Source organism: Azolla caroliniana, unplaced genomic scaffold (genome assembly GCF_043228905.1).
Source record: "Azolla caroliniana isolate FFs.n. ecotype wild unplaced genomic scaffold, voAzoCaro1.0.p SCAF_6, whole genome shotgun sequence".
Taxonomy (NCBI): domain Eukaryota; kingdom Viridiplantae; phylum Streptophyta; class Polypodiopsida; order Salviniales; family Salviniaceae; genus Azolla; species Azolla caroliniana.
Window position 1 is genome coordinate 6,187,300 of NW_028230441.1, and position 18,140 is coordinate 6,205,439.

The following is an 18,140-nucleotide window of genomic DNA, read 5'->3' on the forward strand; positions in this document are numbered from 1 at the left end:
TATAGATTCTAAAAATAGCATCTGCCTCAAGAGATGTATAATATTTTAAGATGATTGCAAAGCAGATGATAAGACAATTGCAAGATATCTACTATTCGTACTTATTATTGCAAACAATTTATGGTTTAAGGATGTTTTCAGAACATGTAAATGGTTTCCTACCAGAAAATTCCTTTTACTTAGGCAGCCTATTCTAATTAGACATTACAATACATTTGGTATGGCATTGCAAGTCCAGATTTCGTCTTCATAGCTAGGTTCATACTTGGTGTTGTTTGGTTCTGTTGCGCATTATCATTTAACACAGCAAAATGTGGCAAATTCATCTAATTAGTTGTGCAAAAACCAGATCTAATGCACAACATAAATTTCACACAAATAACATTAACCTTCAGAGCTAAACATGGATCCAGAGTAACTTGAAAAACTGAAAAACACGTCCAGAAGAATCAGCCTCAAAGAAATAATATATGACTACCCAAATATAAAATAAACTTCTCTTTCCATTAATGTAAATATAGAAAATCAATGTCTTACAATAGATTGGATGACACTGATGACCAAAAAATAGATCTATGAGTTGACATACAGAAAAGACCTTAATTCTTCCCATTGACTACTTTATTGCTTGCATTATTAGATGTCCTAAATTTTGCAGGTGTTGACCTCTCTGATTGAGTGGAAATAATGAATAACTGCATTAAGAAAAACACAGTACCAAGACCTCCAGTAAACCATGCTATGCCAATCCAGCTTGACAGCAAAGGTCGTAAAAGCATTCCAGCAACATATAGCAGCAAAGATGACCACACGAGTACCACCTATATAAGTAGCTCTGTTAGTTTATTTGTGCTGGTTTTGACGTTTGATAGAATAATCAGCAGCTCAATTAACATACCAGGAGTGGTTTGACTGGTCTTGGAATAGGATTGTACAGTTCCTCTCCAAATGTGTTCTCAGACTTGTATTTTTCCAACAAGTCATCCTGCAAAAATATTTCAACCGAATGAAATCATCAAAAAACAGAAACAAATTATACATTATAATCCATAGAATAAGAGATTGTACGAATTGTTTGTACACAGTTCACCTTTCTATTACTATAAAATTTCAATAAGATTCCATTATTGCTTTTAACATTTATTTCGTTATCGTTTTACTAACCTTTAAAACAAAAGTATCTTTACACCACTCTGCAAGACCTTCTTCAGTCCGAGGCAAATCAGACATAAGACATCTCCTTACATGCAGATGGACCTGCATTTTCAGACACGGATCACAAAATATAAATAGGAAGGCTTTATAGCATATTAACATGATTTCATAGAAGCTATAAAGCCTTTCCATAGATGATACAATTAACTCTTATGAAACAGAAAGAAGTTCAAAATTACCATCACTGTCACCCTGTCACCAATTGAATTTAACATACATAATTCCCCGTAAATTTTAAAGATTTCCATTATCAATAGAAATGCAGGCGGAAGGGTTTATTGTGAACTATTTTACAAGCAAATTAAAGAAATTCTTAGTTTTTTGTCATTTACATAGAAGAGTCTTTTCTTTAGATTACACAAGTAGGCACCTTCAAAACTAATTAATCTATCTAGTAATGAGCCAAGGATCTCAAGATTATAATAATTGAAGGGAGTTACTTGAGGCTATGTCTCAGACCTTTCAACTATCTTGGTCTAAAACAATTTTTCTGATTGACTTAAAACTGACTCTCTCCTACAGTGCAATTGGAGTTCAAAATCATTCTGCAGTCTTCAATTATTAATCTCCATTAAGCTCACATGATCAAACTGTGTTTTCAAGTTCATATGCAATCAAATGGACAAAGCAGCAAACAATATGATGTGTAGCTTTGCCAGCACGAACTGCTTACAATATGCGAAACTGTTAAATTGAACGTTCTTTATCTCATTTTATTAATAACCACATTTGCAAGCATGACATTGATGTCGCAATGCTGTAAATGTTTGCTTCTCTCAAATACATGAAATATTGCTGCAACATTCATAAAAAGGTCATATGAATGTTTCCTATAATATAAATTAATCTCACGAAGTTCAAAACATAGATTTGAAAGGTTCACAGATATCATGATTTGGCAAAGTCAAGTTTCATACATGTTCAGATATAGTTTGAAATCAATACTAGTGTGCTTAGCATGAGAATGTTTGAATATTACCACAGAAGGTTGACCACCGAGCAACCGCTTCATTGTGGGAGCAGGTGATTCCTTTGGAACAGCAACTGTCACGTCATAAACTGCTGGTACAAAATCACGCAGGTTGGTAACTGCCGATGTAAAACCCTACATATGCAATACATCCAATAATTGCATCAATAAAAGCTGACATGTCAACAGAAGAAAATCAAGCAATCTGTACTGTGAAGTATATCTAGTTCAAGACCAGAAAAATGAAGTCATACGATATTTCACCCTTTCACATATTCCATTGTTTCATTACATCACCATAGGAAATAAGAAAGAGGTTTGAGAAGTTGCAGGAGCAGCATGGCACATGAAAATCTGGAATGGATAATCCAGAATTTGTAGCATGGCACATGAAAATCTGAAATGGATAATTCAGAATTTGTAGCATGGCACACTATAATCTGAATAACTCAGATGGCAAAGCCAAAAACCCCAAAATTTCAAGAAAATCTACTTGTTTTCTGGTGTATTCAGGAGAAGGTTTGAAAAGGAAGAGTGAAGAAGATTTCGCCATGCTCTGGGTAAAAGTGTGCTTTAACAGCAAAAGGTTTTTTAATTACAATTTTTTTTTCAGATATCAAAATAATCCAACAGTAAAAGAGAAACAAACAGAAACGTGCATTCAATAATAATAAATTAGCAATCTCCAGAGATTGCAATGTCAGATGAAGCACACTTAAACTTTTTATTAACCACCTTGGCACCATGAATCCGGTTTTACAAAAAATAATTTACTGCATTCAATCAAACAATTGTATCCAAGTAAATATGTTTCCCCGCAATATAATTTCAATGAAATCAGAACATTTGCTTATAATGGGCATACAATCTTCAAAGAATAAAAGTACTAAACAATCTTCAGGACTCAGGACACGATCAATCATAACAAAGGGTGGCACAATAGACACAATTTTACAAAAGCATTATAGGATACAATAACTATTTATTACTCAGATTTTTTATATAATGTTGTTGAACCGCGCATTATCATTCAAAACGACCAGAGAAAGCATAAAAAGTTCACGACATAATACTATATTCATGACATACGCCATACTAGAAAATCCTACTTATGTTGCTCTTTTGTCCCTGGACATTTCACTTACCTTTGTTCGAGGTATCAGCACATTTCTTGGTTTGGGAAGGCCTGACGATTCAGCATATTCTTGAGCTGCCTTTAGCTTATCTTCTGTAAAGCGTGTACCTTCCACAAAGAGTGCAAGCCAAAAAGGTTGTGGAAAACCCCTTAAACGTTGGAATCCTACCTGTGTAAAAATGTCATGATATTGACTTCATTTGCAATGCTAATTAAAATCCAACAATTATTGTCACGTTATTTATTACCTTCAATGTTTCCTCATCTTTTGACCAGTTCCTTTCCAAGAACGTATACTCAGAGAACCACATAGACCATCCGATGACCTTATTGCACAAAAAAACATAGTCCAGAAAGTGAAAAATATATAGCTAAAATTTCCAAAGGAACGTACAACCACTGACATTCAATTGTAATAACACGAACTTCACTATAGCAGCATAAAAGTTGCAGCAAATGACATGTATTTTAAAACCGAAAGGATGGACAGCAAAGCAACTACCGGAAAATACTTAAATGCCTTCTTCATTACAGCTCTAGTGCTACCCAGACAACCTACACGCTGCCACAAAAAACAAAAAGTAATTCAGATATCACGATCTAGATCAAAAATTTATTGTCACATAAAAGCAGAACAAGCAAACCTGAGCTAAAACCCAGCCAAACAGCCAATCTAAATCACTTCGATGATTTGATATAACAAGAGCATGTTCTTTACCTGAGAAAAATCCGGAATACATTACAAATCTTGTTCTAAAGGACTCTTAAAGTGGAAAAACGCCATCAATAAACTGTGAATAATGCAGAGAGACAGTCTTACCGATGTGCTTCCATGCTTCCTTATCCACATATACCCGAATCTGGACATAAAATGAAAAACAGACATGAAATTTTGTCTAAATTTCAAAGTTCATGCTTAAAAACTCCCCCAGTGCTGAATTCTTGTACTTTATTGCAGGGAATGACTGAAATTTAAGATATGAATAGGGCAAGCTTGTATAATTGATATTCTATTATTGAATGAAAACAACTGTTCCTTTGAATGCAGAATCCAGAGTAAAGTCTTAGGAAGCCAGAAAACCAAATTATATGCCTTTAATGAAGAAACATGTTTTTCGAAGATCAACAACCAAGTATTCAGGAAGCCAAAACATGAAAATATTTGCAGTTAATGATAAAATGAAGTTTTCCTAACTTTAATGCAGAAGACAGGATAAAAGAAATGTCAGTAAATACTTTTAATGAGAAAATGCTTATGAAATTATTGTGAGTTTTAAGGGTGTAATATGTGGACGAAAGGCTGAGCTTTAATGAAGCAAATTGAATCAAAGAGGTAGAGGAAGGAATGCTTTTCTTTAATTTTTCTTACATGGAGATCTTGGTTTTACCTTTACTTCAGCCCACCAGTCCATAAGCCAGACGAGCTCTGACCATAGAAGCTCCATTAGGAAGCGATTTGCTCTTCTGTATGCGCTGCGAGAGAATGGAAGTAAAAGAATACAAGTAAGAACCTGCAAAAACAGAAGGACAGAATTAAGAGAACATGTGATGATGATCACTAGAAAGTTCAGTAAATCCCCAAATCGATTTTACACAAAGACCAAATGTAGTTGGGTCACTATCTTGTGGTATGCCATGAAAGAAGTTAAGGACGAATAAGACATGCCAAACAGCTCAGAAAATATTATGTTTTGTGCATAATCTGGAGCTAAATACGAGGCAGAGATTAAAGCTCAGAAATGATCCTACTTTGCTCAAATAGAACTACAAAGGGATCAGAGATCAAAGCGCAGCAAGATCCAGTTTTACATGCAAATTAAACTAGAAACTCATGAGAAACTATAACAATTTTATGCAAGAGGATGTTGGATTCTGCATGATTAATGCACATAAGCCACACATGAAAAGCTGCATAATATTCTTCCTGAGAAATTCAGGGGTGACATGCTTAATCAGCACGACCATCGAAGGTCGCACATGACGAAAATATGCAACATGTAGATGAAGTTGAGCATGAGATCGTTCGTTTATACCTGCAACGCATTGACCACGATTCCGGAGAAGATGAAGAGGAGACCGAGAGGGAGAACGATCGACAAAGAGAACAGACTCATGGCTCGCTGTCTCTGTCTCTGTCTCTGTCTCTGTTTGTCTCTGTCTCTCTGTGTCTGTCGGGAAGAGCTGAAATGTTATTACGTTATCTTGAAAACTCAGAGGAAAGAGCATACATACATACATACATACATACATACATACATACATACATACATACATACATAGGATGGATGGATGGATCGATGCCATAATCAGATTCATCCCTGGTATGAAAGAAATTAATGCTCCTTACCCACCTATATGGTATTATACCTTATACCCATGCAGCCATCCATACATGCATTCATACATACATACTATACCCATGCATCCGCCATAGCCATCCATGCGTACATTCATACTTACAATATTACATATATATCTATATATATATATATATATATATAATATACCCATGCATCCATGCACATACATATATTATTCATGCATGGGTATATATGTATGTATACATACATACTATACCCATGCATCATCCATAGCCATCCATGCGTACATTCTTACGTACATATATATATACCCATGCATCCATGCATATAGTCATACATACATATATTTTTCATGCATCTGTGTACGTATGTTGCATATGTTTCTCTTACTTTTTCTTCATAAAGCTTTGGTTGGTTGGTTGGTTGGTGTAGTAGTTTGCTTGTACCTCTACCAACGCATGAATTCGGCCAAAAAAAGGCTCTGTGGTTCCTTCAAGGGCTGGTGTATCAGGTGTCACATCCTCTCGTTGTCTCTCTACATGACATGCTCTCTCCTTGTTGAATGGGCTTAACTCCTTTTAAAAGGTTTCTAGTCGATTTTTTAATTTTCATTTAAGATTTACGTCTTTTTCTTTGAGTGTTGTTGCCTTAAACATAGCCTGTAGCATTGTGTTGTAGGCGAAATTGAAGACATGTATAAATCTTGTATTTATGCACTAACTCGTAGGGTCGTATCTTTGGTATTTCTACCCTATAAATTAGTTGGGGCTCTCTCTAGGTGTTTTTGGGTATGTTGGTATGTTTAAGCGTGCTTGTAGGTATGTGTTTGCCAAGTTGTGTGTAAAAGATAGAGTAAAAGAAAAAGCCCTTTGTGTCTCGGCCAACAAATAAAGTCTTTTAAAGTTATTTACAAAAAGCTAATTAAGAAGGAAAGAGAAGAATATCACTACAAAAATATCCCATCTACTCCATGGATGATTCATTAGGATATTCATGGCACAATGTTAATGGTTTGTGGTCATATAGGTTGCAAACTGTACTATATTCCTATTTATTTATTCATTCATTTCAATGTGGATAGTCATTGAACAATGTTAATGCTTTGTGATCTTTACCCTGTCAATGTGGAGTCAAGTTTTTGGGAAGATTGCAAACTCTTTCTTTCTTTGCTTGAATTCATAACCAAACCTCCTATTTGAAATGGTGGGATGTTGTTTTACCCTAATTGCAATTGTTGTTGTCCTTCAAGAAAGCAACAAGATTGAGAGCACGCTAAAACAATGTTTAACATAGAGCAAGTGATGATAAATTTGATCTTCTAAGTGTCTTTTTGTTGTGACAATGACCTATGATGAAATGTAATGTGTTTTCATATTTTGGAGGAAAAAATCGAAAGAAAGATCTTGTTTAATTTAGAGTTAGAAAGAGCAGTTTTGATATGCATGCCTATCGAATTGTTCTTCCATAACAAGGCGATAAAATGTAACCCCACTTTCATGTTCAAAATGTATGATTCAATGTGCTTTTGTTTGACATACCTCGGTTTTCATGAGATATTCATATATATTTTTGTCCAATGTAGGACATACATATGTTACAAGAGTTAAGCAATGTGCCCCTCATCTTGCTTTCATTTACCAATCTCTAATGCTCTCATCAATTGTCCATCCAATGTCCACAGCTAATATTGCCAATGATCGTGTAGCTAAATATTATAAGCTCTCCCTTGGGAAACACACCATGCAAGTCGAAAGCTCAAAAAAGCTGGAAGATTATATGTGAAGGTAAACAAAATCTCCATTTGTGAAAAGACACCTTTTCAATTAGTAAACCATCTCACAAACTCTAGCACGTTCAATGACGACAATTCGTTTGCATATACAAAAACGTTAGTACCATGTGGACATCTTTGGGAAATTCTCAAAAAGAACACAAAGTGAGTAGAATACATTTCATTTCTGTACTTTTATATTCAAGGCCCCATAATTATAGCTCTGAGGGGCAGGAAAAGAATATTTCAAACTCTGTATGGCTTCAAATACAATCATGTACACAAGATAATCGAATATTTCATCCAACCATCCCTTTAAGTTCCTTTAGTAATACTGGTGCTCTTCTGAGCTTCAAACCATTCCTTGGATTCCAATGTTTTGTTGAGAGCTTCATATGCAATAAAAGAAATGGCAGCAGCTGGAACAAGCTTCAGTAGATTGGGTAGCAGTCCTACAAGATATTGAAAATTAGTTTAGCGACAGTATCATAACTTCCATCCCATATTGTGAAATTGCTCAACAGTAACAAGTTTTTCTCCCTACCCCTGAGTGAGCATTTTAGCTCTCATTAGGCTATGAAAATTCTAATCAGAATTTGTGCTTGAGCACGAGCAAAATATCTACACGATAAGAAATGTTTATCCTCTATTCAAATTCCCCAAGACCATGAAAATGTTTTAGACAGCAAAAACATCAATCCTTTAATACCAGACCCCTGCATATATATCCTTTCAATAAATATGATGGCATTTTCTCATCAATAAATGATTCAAACTTAAAATTTTAATTGGACGTGGCAGACAATAGTTATGCCTGGAAACTAATGTGTATTCGAGTTCTAGGTAGTGGTAACAAAATGTAGGTGAGTTGCTCATAGCTGTGATGGAGGCAGCACCCAACATGCCTCTGAAAAGATTGACGTTGTTGGAGCAATGGTGGTCCAAACTTGTAGAAAAATGAAATGATTCTCAAATTTGATGTCAATGCCATGATTTTGTGAATCAAGAATGAAAATCTAGCAAAAAACTCATAATAAATCAAGAAAATCTTTTGACGGAGAACTAAGGATGACTTATTACCATTTCTAAAGAATTAATAAGCCTACTTTTGAAACTTTATATTGGCTAAAGAAATTAAGAAATCAAATTTCATATCAAGGAGAATTAACTTATGCATGCCTACATTAGTATAACTTTCCTCAGTTCACCTGCATAAAGACCCTTCAGCCCTTCATCTTGTATAATGAGTCGGAAAGCATCAATCATATTGTGGCACATGATTGGTGATTGTTGCAATGCTTGAGCCTACATGAAATTACAAACTGATTATCAAAGGCTAGATGAAGAGGAAAGATTTGGGGAAATTAACAAGCAGTACAATTTTGAGCTTTGGTATGGTCACATGCAGATTTAATCATCTTCTCTATAGATGTGGCCAGCAGATTCACACTAACTAGTTCTGTTCAGGTTTGCACAAATACATTCAAAGTTAAAATACTTGAAAGGCAGCTCAAACCTGTAAATGCCTTTGCAATGTTTCTAATGGATATATGGCCACTTGAGCGGCTGCTCCCCCAAGGACACTGCAACACCACACGTATATGCCTAATTATGTACCATTCAATAATCAGATCTACAAAACTGCAAACTATAGAATGGCATATCCCATTAATCCGACAAAGGCAAAAAAAACAGAGTAATTACTTCAGGAAACTGTAAATCACAAAAAAATGGTATTTTACAGTTTTGTTTTGTCCTCCATCACACCAACTCTTTCCACTTTTCAAACATATGAGGGATAATGGGAAATGAAGCTAATAGTATTTTATATGCTTTCAATAGCCTGAAATGTTTCTCCTGTAGACACATCCTTCCATATGCACCACAGCAGGAAGCATAAGCTAACAAAGAATGAGTATATCCATTCCAGTGTAAACTTCAAATATCATTGAACTTGAGGCACAGTTAAAATCCAAGTACACAAAGGAAAAGTAACTTTTTTCACACAGCAGGTTTCACAATTATATTGGATGGCAGTGTGCTACTATCCTAGAACCCCACAGCTATTGATACACAATTAAGCCATGATGTTCTTGAACTAGAAATGGCCGGGAATTATGTACATAAACAATATATCTTGGAAATAAAATGTGGCAACAAATAATTTCTAGTGCAAGAGAACAGATAATCATTCATACGTATGGAAAGTATAGAAGTAAATTTCTAGAATCTAATGTAAAATACAAATAGTAGCAACGCAAACATCAAACATGTATTAAATCTACAAAATACACTTCTTGTATGCACATACACAAAGTATTATACATTTACATAAACAAAAATATACCAGCTTCCCCATGCATAAATCTCTGTGATTGATCACATAATTACCTGTCATTCTGTACATATAAGGTTTAATGGTTGGATTACTCCTGGCAAAATGGGTTGAAGGTGCACAAAGACAAGTGAATAAAATTTCTTTAGGTCCATCTAGAAAACTATGAAAAAGTTCGTCAGTGGAAAAAGATGGATTTTTGAAACTCCTCCAGTTTGTACGAGAAACAGGCATAATCAGTGTGTGCGAAGTCAGAGAAAATGAGTGAATTGTCTTGGTTCTTGGAGAGTCGAATTCTCTCATCCGGTTGGTAGTTGACATCAAAAAATGGTTCAGAATATGGGATGTGAAAGATCTCCTAGAGCTTTCAAGTGATGCTATGAAAGATGAAGTTATTGAGGAAAGATTAATGGATCCACTAAGGACGACATGGAAAGATGCTGAAAGGATCAAATTCGAAAATTACATTGCAAACATCAATACTGAACATTGGGTTTTATATCAGGCAAGAAGGCCTATTGATTGTATTCAACCTTACCTCATTACTAACCTGAGTATTAACTCTCATAGAGCCCTAACACTCCTTCACACTCGATCACACAGCCAAGGTATTGAAGTTGCATTACGGAATCAAAATCAGCCAAGTATAAAGACATGTAAGGTATGCATGTAAGGGCTAGTAGAGGATAAAATATCACTTGTTTTTTACATGCTCTGTGTATAGTGCAATTCGTGAAAGCTATGATGATATATTAAGAGGGGGTGATGACTTAAGTATCATACTAAAGAGAACACCTAGAAGGTTGAGCTCATACGTGTATGCCAAATTTTGATAATCAGGGGTAGGCTTTTCAGAATTTTTGAACACCTAGACTCAAGGGTAGGCTTTTCAGAATATGTTCACGTTAACCGTGTCTGCATTTGTGACACGCCACAGTGGAATGCCCTATAGATGGATATAATCCTCTCTTTCCAGAGCTGAGAATTGGCCTGCTTAGAGCACAGCTAGAAATTGACATTTGTTGTGTTCTTCATTATCCTCTCACAGACCACATTAAACTCATAGAAGATGCATTATGGGCATTGTAAATGAATCAGAGCTGAAGGTGGATAACTTACCCAAAGCAAACAGTTGGTAATGGTTCTAATTTGCCCCCTGGGCCATGTTTCTTTCTGTACATTTGTTCCAACTCATTGTAAACAACACAATTGAGAGCAAGATATGGTAGGGTACGCATCTGCTTAAAAAAACAATGTCATTCGATCTAAAACAATGTAAAAAAATAGTGCTGTTTTAAGCCTGGACATTAGTTTAACAAACCATGCTTGGTATGATCCCTCTGTAAACTCCTGAGAAACCTTTGTCCTTGAGTATCGCTCTAGTGGATTCAAAGATTCCTATCTGGGTTCCAGCTACTTGAACTGTCAGTGCTGTTCGAACCGTATCAATGGGATGAGAAATGAGAGTGCCTGCCATTGACACAGCTGCTCCTAAAAGCATGACCTCAGTGCCATTTAAATCAGTCTTGTTGGCCTTCCTCAACACCATTTCCTTTGAATTACTGTATAAGAGATACTCCAATATCTGGTAGTTTGAAGAGAGTGAAAAACAGGAAAAAAAACATGGGTTGAAAGAAATATTAGATATTCATTTATAAAACTCTCATTATGTATACAAAATATGGCTCTTGACGGCTTACAAACAGCATCATATTGATGACAACAATCATTAATTATATAAAACTTTCCCATTTCCTTGCATATAATAAAATGGTAATAATAGCCAACAGTCGTTGCCCACCTTTGTTGGAACTATCCTAAGAACATTAAGCAGGTTCCCTCTGAAAAGACCATGAATGCCTTCTTCTCTGCAAAATTTTAAGATCCAAGATAAGAAAAGCATTACAAATTTTTAACAAAGCTTTGGATGATAGTTCTATTAAGAGCACTAACCGCCAAAGTTTTATAACTGCAGAAGGAAGACCATTTTTGGTGAAGGTTGAATTCCCAACCATGGATAGAATCTGGAAGAATGTGACAAAACACCTAAAAGTCATGTTTCACATTCAATCAATAAGTTTTCCCCATTGATGGATCCACTTTTTACTAAAATTGACTGCCTACTGTACCCCTTGAAACATCATCTACTCTAGTTGCAGAAGCAGAATGGTAAAACTGTGAGGAAAGAGTCTCTACCTTGTGCGCCTTACAAACCAGTGGCCAGGTAGAAACCCGTGCTTTAGAACCAGTTCCCAATAGATCTAGAGAACAGTTAATTCTAGCATGTGGTATGTTGTTAACTAAGGATGTGGTTCAGATATTCAAATTTCAGAACTTATCTATATGGCTATGTTATGCACAAATCTTCATCTTTTTCCTTAGATAATTGACATATTCATTGTAGTAACATGACTGCCACTTCAAATTTTAATATATATAATGGATTATCATATCAGTACTGGCAAAAATATGTAATAACTTTAATTGTATCATATCTATTTTAGCCTGAAAATATCATTCAGTCCATTATCTCCTACAAAAACAACTATACTCAATGGTGATACCTTGACACGTTCAAGGGGAGCCACTGCTGTTCTAGACACAAATCCAGAGACAACACCAGAAAGAAGATGATTTAAAGCCTTCTGTTTTGATTTTTGCTGTTCTTCTTGTCTCCTTATAAAGTAAGGTCCTGGGCACTCAAATAATTTAGTTACCCTGATAATCTATTAAATATGCCTTATCAAATGACATTTTAACTAAAAGTGAAGCATGGTAGTAAGAAACACACCAGAAGAAACCGGAAATGAAATATCAGCATCCCCAAGGTCAAGCTTAGCTCTCCCCCATACGTCCCCTGGATCCCGTAAGTCTTTGAAACTTGTAACCATCAGAAGTTCCCTGGTACAATTCTTACAGATATAGTTTTTACATTAAGAAGTATAAACATATATATTATTTAAGAACTGAAACTTACCTAATATGATTCTATGTTACAAAAATTACACAAGTATGCTTGGTTTAAGCTGAATCACGTGTAATTTAATATTACAAAATGGATCATCACATTCTGGTCAATAATTAAGAAATGAAATTTGTTAATAGTATGACTTGCTTACTAACTTTCCTAAGATTAGAAATCGGCATGCAATTCTAGGCAATAATTAAGAAATGAAATTTGGTAATAATATGACTTGTTTACTAACTTCTCTAAGATTACAAATTGGCGTGCAATAAATGAGAGAATTAGAACCTTAACTTATTAATTTTGCTTCCAGTTTGAAACTAGTTTTGTACTTATTGGAAATACTAGAAAAGACTTTGGATAATTATTGATCATAATTAGAAGTAGCATCAATTAGATGCTATATTAACTGATACTTTTTATAATGATTATTAGGATAATTAGTTAATGTATACTATAAATATATTTATGCAATTTAACTATGCGTTGTTCTTGTGATTAGGAGGCTCGAGTTTGACCAAACATATTCGGGTAATTTTTAAAAATAAATACTGCTTCTGTAAGTTCCCATTAAATAAATAAAATTATGTATATACATATATATGTTAGAACCTGAATTCTGCAAAATCAAATACTTGGCCAGATCGATAATATCCTGATGCCCTTAAAATGCTTCCTCTTGCATGAAACCCATGGACCACTTTCTCGACGTCACTGTCTGTAATCCTTTGTTACAAAAAAATAGAGCAATAAGAACAGACATAAACAAAAATAATGGAGACACTTTTAGTCATTATAACAAGTTGTATGACACAAGCATAATAAAAAGCTATACTGAGTTAAAAGTTTTAAAAGATAACATTCCATTTAGACAATCGACCTACAGCATAAGCAATTCCATATTATCAGGAAAAAATCTGTTGATTAAGCAGTATGAAAGTGGAAAAAAAGAACATCTATGGGAATAAGAAAAATAGATATATGTAGAACAGTTATAGAGAGTGGCAAAACATGGATCTTAAGAGAGTTGTAAGTATCAAGATAGAGGGCATACATATAGCATCAAACATATGAGATAAAGTTTCTCTTATCTTACACTATATATGAAAATAATAATAACAATCCTGTGATAAATACAAACAATCATGAAAGCACATTCTTCATAGACTTCTCTGAAAAGCATCAAACACTGGTCAAGGCATATATAGATCTTGGATTTATTCTGATTTTAGAATTTTTTTGACTAGGACAGATGTTTATTCTAGGTAGACTATTACCCAAAAAGAGACAAAAACAGAACACCCACACCTCTGCTTAATGTTTCTGAGAGCTGTAACAACATTCCAGATCTATTTTGCTCCTTAATCACAATGATTTAGACTCGAGTGCATGTCTCAACCAATACTAACAAATGTATACTTCATATTCATTTTTGACAATGCTAATATGCCATTTAACAGAATACGTGTATTAGGGAAATAATCATTGTATTGTCGAAAACTTACCTGAAATTATACTTTTTGAGTGAAGCCTCCATTTCGTTGGAAGTTATGTATCCAGTCTACCATGAGAAATTTCAGCAAGTCTCAGTAAAGTTTACGAATAGTTCCTAGTAACAAAAAAGCGGCATTCCTAAACGAAGCAAAGCTGAAAATTCATGCACAAATTTTACTTCTCTTATTCATGTGAGAAAGTTACCTTTTTAAGGTCAACTTCCTTGAATGTATCCACAAGCTTATTCTCAAGATGGACTGCATATTCAGCAAAATTCTCAAACGAAACTTTCCTTACATTGCTTGAGCCCCCAACTCTATTCAAGAAACCTTGAACATCCTATAAAATGCCAGTTTTCAATCTGAAGACAGTCAAAATAACTCTTTCTTCTGTGGGACCAACTATTAAAACTTCAAGGTGTAGACTGGATGTATCATTACAGCAAGGAAAAAAACATGATGAGTTCATTATAGTATTTAATTAACCCATAAAACCAAGAAAAGAGACAATATTCATCAACATTAAAACAGCTTTTATAATCTTATGTCAATGAATTTATATTTAGTTATGCACTCAATTTTGCATCCTATGCATTTGAATTTCCAGAAGTCTATGAGAAACATTTATTCAACTATGATTTCAACACACATACTTTTTCAGAAGCTGGAAGATTTAATCTCTTCAATGCGACCTTTAAATCGCCCTCCGAAATGCATCCATAATCATCTACATCCAATTCCTAGAAGTCAAGGCATGGCAAGAAATAGATCACGTACTGAAGAAAAAACATGCAAGCATCAAACAAATGTGAATTTGCATATCCCAGAAAGCTACAAATAGCTACAATAACAGTCTTTATAATCATTCTCCAAATCTCAACATGTTCAGCTATAGGATTTGCATCATACTATGTAATCTCAGATAAAACTTTTGCATGTTATACAAGATTGCTTTTAAAACTATGTTCATTATCTTTGTAATCCAATGCACATTATAGATATTTTCTTACTTTGATATTGCAACCGAATGATAACCGTTCATGCATGGCACATTTCACAAGCATAGATATACAAATGTCAGATACAATCAAATAGTGCAAATTTAAAGGAACCAACCCAGTAATCAAACTTTAGAGAATAATATCGACGTTAAGCATTTTTATAGGATATTTGGTCCTTTTTAAATGATTTCCCACTGGAAAATTTTGAGAATTCGGGGGATCAAGTAAGCAATTACAAATACGTCTTTTAGTACCAACTCGTACAAATACCCTACATTCATTTCAGAGTGGAGTTACCTTGAATCTGGACTGTAGAAAATCGTGAGCATAGGTTCCTCGAATGGGAGTAAAGCTTACAGAAGCAAATGAAGATGAAGGATGAGGAGTTCTTGAGTCTTTCTTTCGCCAGAAGATACTGCTCAAGCTCGCCATAGAAACTAAAGAATTGCAAACCTTTGAGTTTGTCTTGAAAGGATCAGGAATACGAATTCCTGCATAATCCCCGTGGAAACTTGTCGGAGAATCCGCAGAGAAAACATGGCTTACTTCTAAAGCTTCCAATTTGGCCCAACGTATAGCGATAAGATCGCTTCGAGGAAGAGAGTCTTTCCCCATGGATGCAGAAGATCAGAGGCGAAATGGATGGATTCTATGGCTTGAATGCTCATTCCTCGTTGTTGAAGGACACCATCGCCACTCCATGTCCCCACCTCATCCCCAAACTAACTCTCCGCTGAGAGGAGAAGGCAATCATCATCGTTCATTTTCTTTTACTTTGCTTTTTATGTTAGAAGGGTACATGCTGAGTAGGTGATGCCCTCGAGGGTCATTGGGAGGATTCAAGAAAAGAGAGAGAGAGAGAGAGAGCGCCCAGATGGATGTAGCTCAGTTGGTAAGGTTGCCCAATGGAGACAAGGTGGTCATGGGTTCAACCCCTACATTCCACAGTGGCATTTAGTGAAATAGAGATATATATGAAGTATATAATAGAGAGATGAGGAAATTGGGTTTCGAACTCAAGCTAATTACGATAAAAGAGAGAGAGAGTTGCCCAAATGGATGTAGCTGGATGTAGCTCAGTTGGTAAGCTAATTACGATAAAAGAGAGAGAGAGAGAGAGAGAGTTGCCCAAATGGATGTAGCTGGATGTAGCTCAGTTGGTAAGCTAATTACGATAAAAGAGAGAGAGAGAGAGAGAGAGAGTTGCCCAAATGGATGTAGCTGGATGTAGCTCAGTTCGTAAGCTAATTACGATAAAAGAGAGAGAGAGAGAGAGAGAGAGTTGCCCAAATGGATGTAGCTGGATGTAGCTCAGTTCGTAAGCTAATTACGATAAAAGAGAGAGAGAGAGATAAAGAGAGAGCTGCCCAAATGGATGTAGCTGGATGTAGCTCAGTTGGTAAGCTAATTACGATAAAAGAGAGAGAGAGAGATAAAGAGAGAGTTGCCCAAATGGATGTAGCTCAGTTGGTAAGCTAATTACGATAAGAGAGAGAGAGAGTTGCCCAAATGGATGTAGCTCAGTTCGTAAGCTAATTACGATAAAAGAGAGAGAGAGCTGCCCAAATGGATGTAGCTGGATGTAGCTCAGTTGGTAAGCTAATTACGATAAAAGAGAGAGAGAGAGATAAAGAGAGAGTTGCCCAAATGGATGTAGCTGGATGTAGCTCAGTTGGTAAGCTAATTACGATAAAAGAGAGAGAGAGAGAGATAAAGAGAGAGTTGCCCAAATGGATGTAGCTGGATGTAGCTCAGTTCGTAAGCTAATTACGATAAGAGAGAGAGAGAGAGAGAGAGAGAGAGAGAGAGTTGCCCAAATGGATGTAGTTGGATGTAGCTCAGTTGGTAAGCTAATTATGATAAAAGAGAGAGAGAGAGATAAAGAGAGAGTTGCCCAAATGGATGTAGCTGGATGTAGCTCAGTTGGTAAGGTTGCCCAGGTGGTCATGGGTTTAACCCCTACATTCCACATTGGCATTTAGTGGTGAGAGAGAGAGAGAGAGAGAGAGAGTTGCCCAAATGGATGTAGCTAAGTTGGTAAGGTTGCCCATGTGGTCATGGGTTTAACCCCTACATTCCACATTGGCATTTAGTGGTGAGAGAGAGAGAGATGAGAGAGTTGCCCAAATGGATGTAGCTCAGTTGGTAAGGTTGCCCAATGGAGCCGAGGTGGTCATGGGTTAACCCCTACATTCCACATTGGAATTTAGTGGAGAGAGAGTTGCCTAGATGGATGTACCTTAGTTGGTAAGGTTGCCCAATGGAGACTTCCATAGTGGCATCTAGTGAAATAAGAGATATCTATAGAGTAATAGAGAGGTGGGGAATTTGGGTTGAGAGAGAGAGAGCTTTCTAATGTCCACGAGAGACCAATTGCAATCTATGAGACAGAGACAAAGACCTCTCTTTTCAACATCCATGAGAAACCTATTGTGATCTATGAGATGGGTTTTATGAGAGACAAACAGAGAGAGCCTTTGTTCTGTCGTGTTGTTGTGATGTGCAGAGGGAGAAATATATATTGTACTTCAAGTTTACAATACTTTATTCGACATAGGAGCTCCAAAATGCTATAAAATGAGCCCTAAAATGCTCATTTTCAGGGATCAAGATTTTGAGAAAGGCGCCTAGGCTTCGTTGATTAATGGAATGTTGCAAGATAGCTAATCAAGAGGGCATGTAAGGGACCTATGATGTTTGTGAGGATGAAATTTGAGAGAACATGCAAACACGAGGATTGTCTATGAACACATGCTTCCCTACCCTCATGGATTTAATACACAAAAGTTGAAACCCTTTGTGCAAAAACTCTCCATGAAAATGAATGGTAACGAAGGAGCAAAGACAAGGGTAAAGAGGAGAAGCAGACATTGACCACATCGACAAGGACTTGTTGTTGTTACAAACTGTTGCCATCATCTTTGTTGTTGCTAC

The 18,140-nt window shown here is 35.8% G+C and overlaps 2 protein-coding genes across 2 annotated transcripts; both read right to left on the reverse strand.

The window, feature by feature from the left end:
* Window positions 1-483: 483 nt before the first annotated feature.
* Window positions 484-5,512, reverse strand: LOC147862839 (1-acyl-sn-glycerol-3-phosphate acyltransferase PLS1-like). The gene is made up of 11 exons (XM_087321422.1): window positions 5,354-5,512; window positions 4,709-4,831; window positions 4,141-4,180; window positions 3,965-4,038; window positions 3,823-3,882; window positions 3,569-3,646; window positions 3,331-3,489; window positions 2,195-2,320; window positions 1,165-1,257; window positions 899-985; window positions 484-821 (listed from the first exon to the last, which is right to left on the reverse strand). Exons 1-11 carry the CDS (start codon window positions 5,432-5,434, stop codon window positions 600-602), a joined length of 1,143 nt encoding a protein of 380 aa, XP_087177548.1. The 5' UTR covers window positions 5,435-5,512; the 3' UTR covers window positions 484-599.
* Window positions 5,513-7,578: 2,066 nt separating this feature from the next.
* On the reverse strand, window positions 7,579-15,977 carry LOC147862840 (uncharacterized). Its single transcript, XM_087321068.1, has 14 exons — window positions 15,504-15,977; window positions 14,859-14,945; window positions 14,411-14,545; window positions 14,218-14,273; window positions 13,325-13,438; window positions 12,539-12,648; window positions 12,312-12,439; window positions 11,701-11,771; window positions 11,549-11,615; window positions 11,069-11,332; window positions 10,867-10,985; window positions 8,929-8,995; window positions 8,621-8,717; window positions 7,579-7,864 (listed from the first exon to the last, which is right to left on the reverse strand). The coding sequence occupies exons 1-14, from the start codon at window positions 15,819-15,821 to the stop codon at window positions 7,728-7,730; spliced, it is 1,770 nt and encodes a 589-aa protein (XP_087177194.1). The 5' UTR covers window positions 15,822-15,977; the 3' UTR covers window positions 7,579-7,727.
* Window positions 15,978-18,140: the final 2,163 nt, after the last annotated feature.

Bases quoted from the DNA above. Each gene is read 5' to 3' on its own strand.
- LOC147862839 (XM_087321422.1), bottom strand. From the start codon at position 5,434: ATGAGTCTGTTCTCTTTGTCGATCGTTCTCCCTCTCGGTCTCCTCTTC. The intron at 3,883-3,964 runs GTTTGCTTGTTC...TTTTTGTGGCAG, and splicing joins TTGGCTGGGTTTTAGCTCAG to CGTGTAGGTTGTCTGGGTAG. The intron at 3,647-3,822 runs GTAGTTGCTTTG...TTGTGCAATAAG, and splicing joins AGGCATTTAAGTATTTTCCG to GTCATCGGATGGTCTATGTG.
- LOC147862840 (XM_087321068.1), bottom strand. From the start codon at position 15,821: ATGGGGAAAGACTCTCTTCCTCGAAGCGATCTTATCGCTATACGTTGG. The intron at 8,996-10,866 runs GTAAGTTATCCA...GTGGTGTTGCAG, and splicing joins TTACCAACTGTTTGCTTTGG to TGTCCTTGGGGGAGCAGCCG. The intron at 8,718-8,928 runs GTTTGAGCTGCC...AATTTCATGTAG, and splicing joins CATTGCAAAGGCATTTACAG to GCTCAAGCATTGCAACAATC.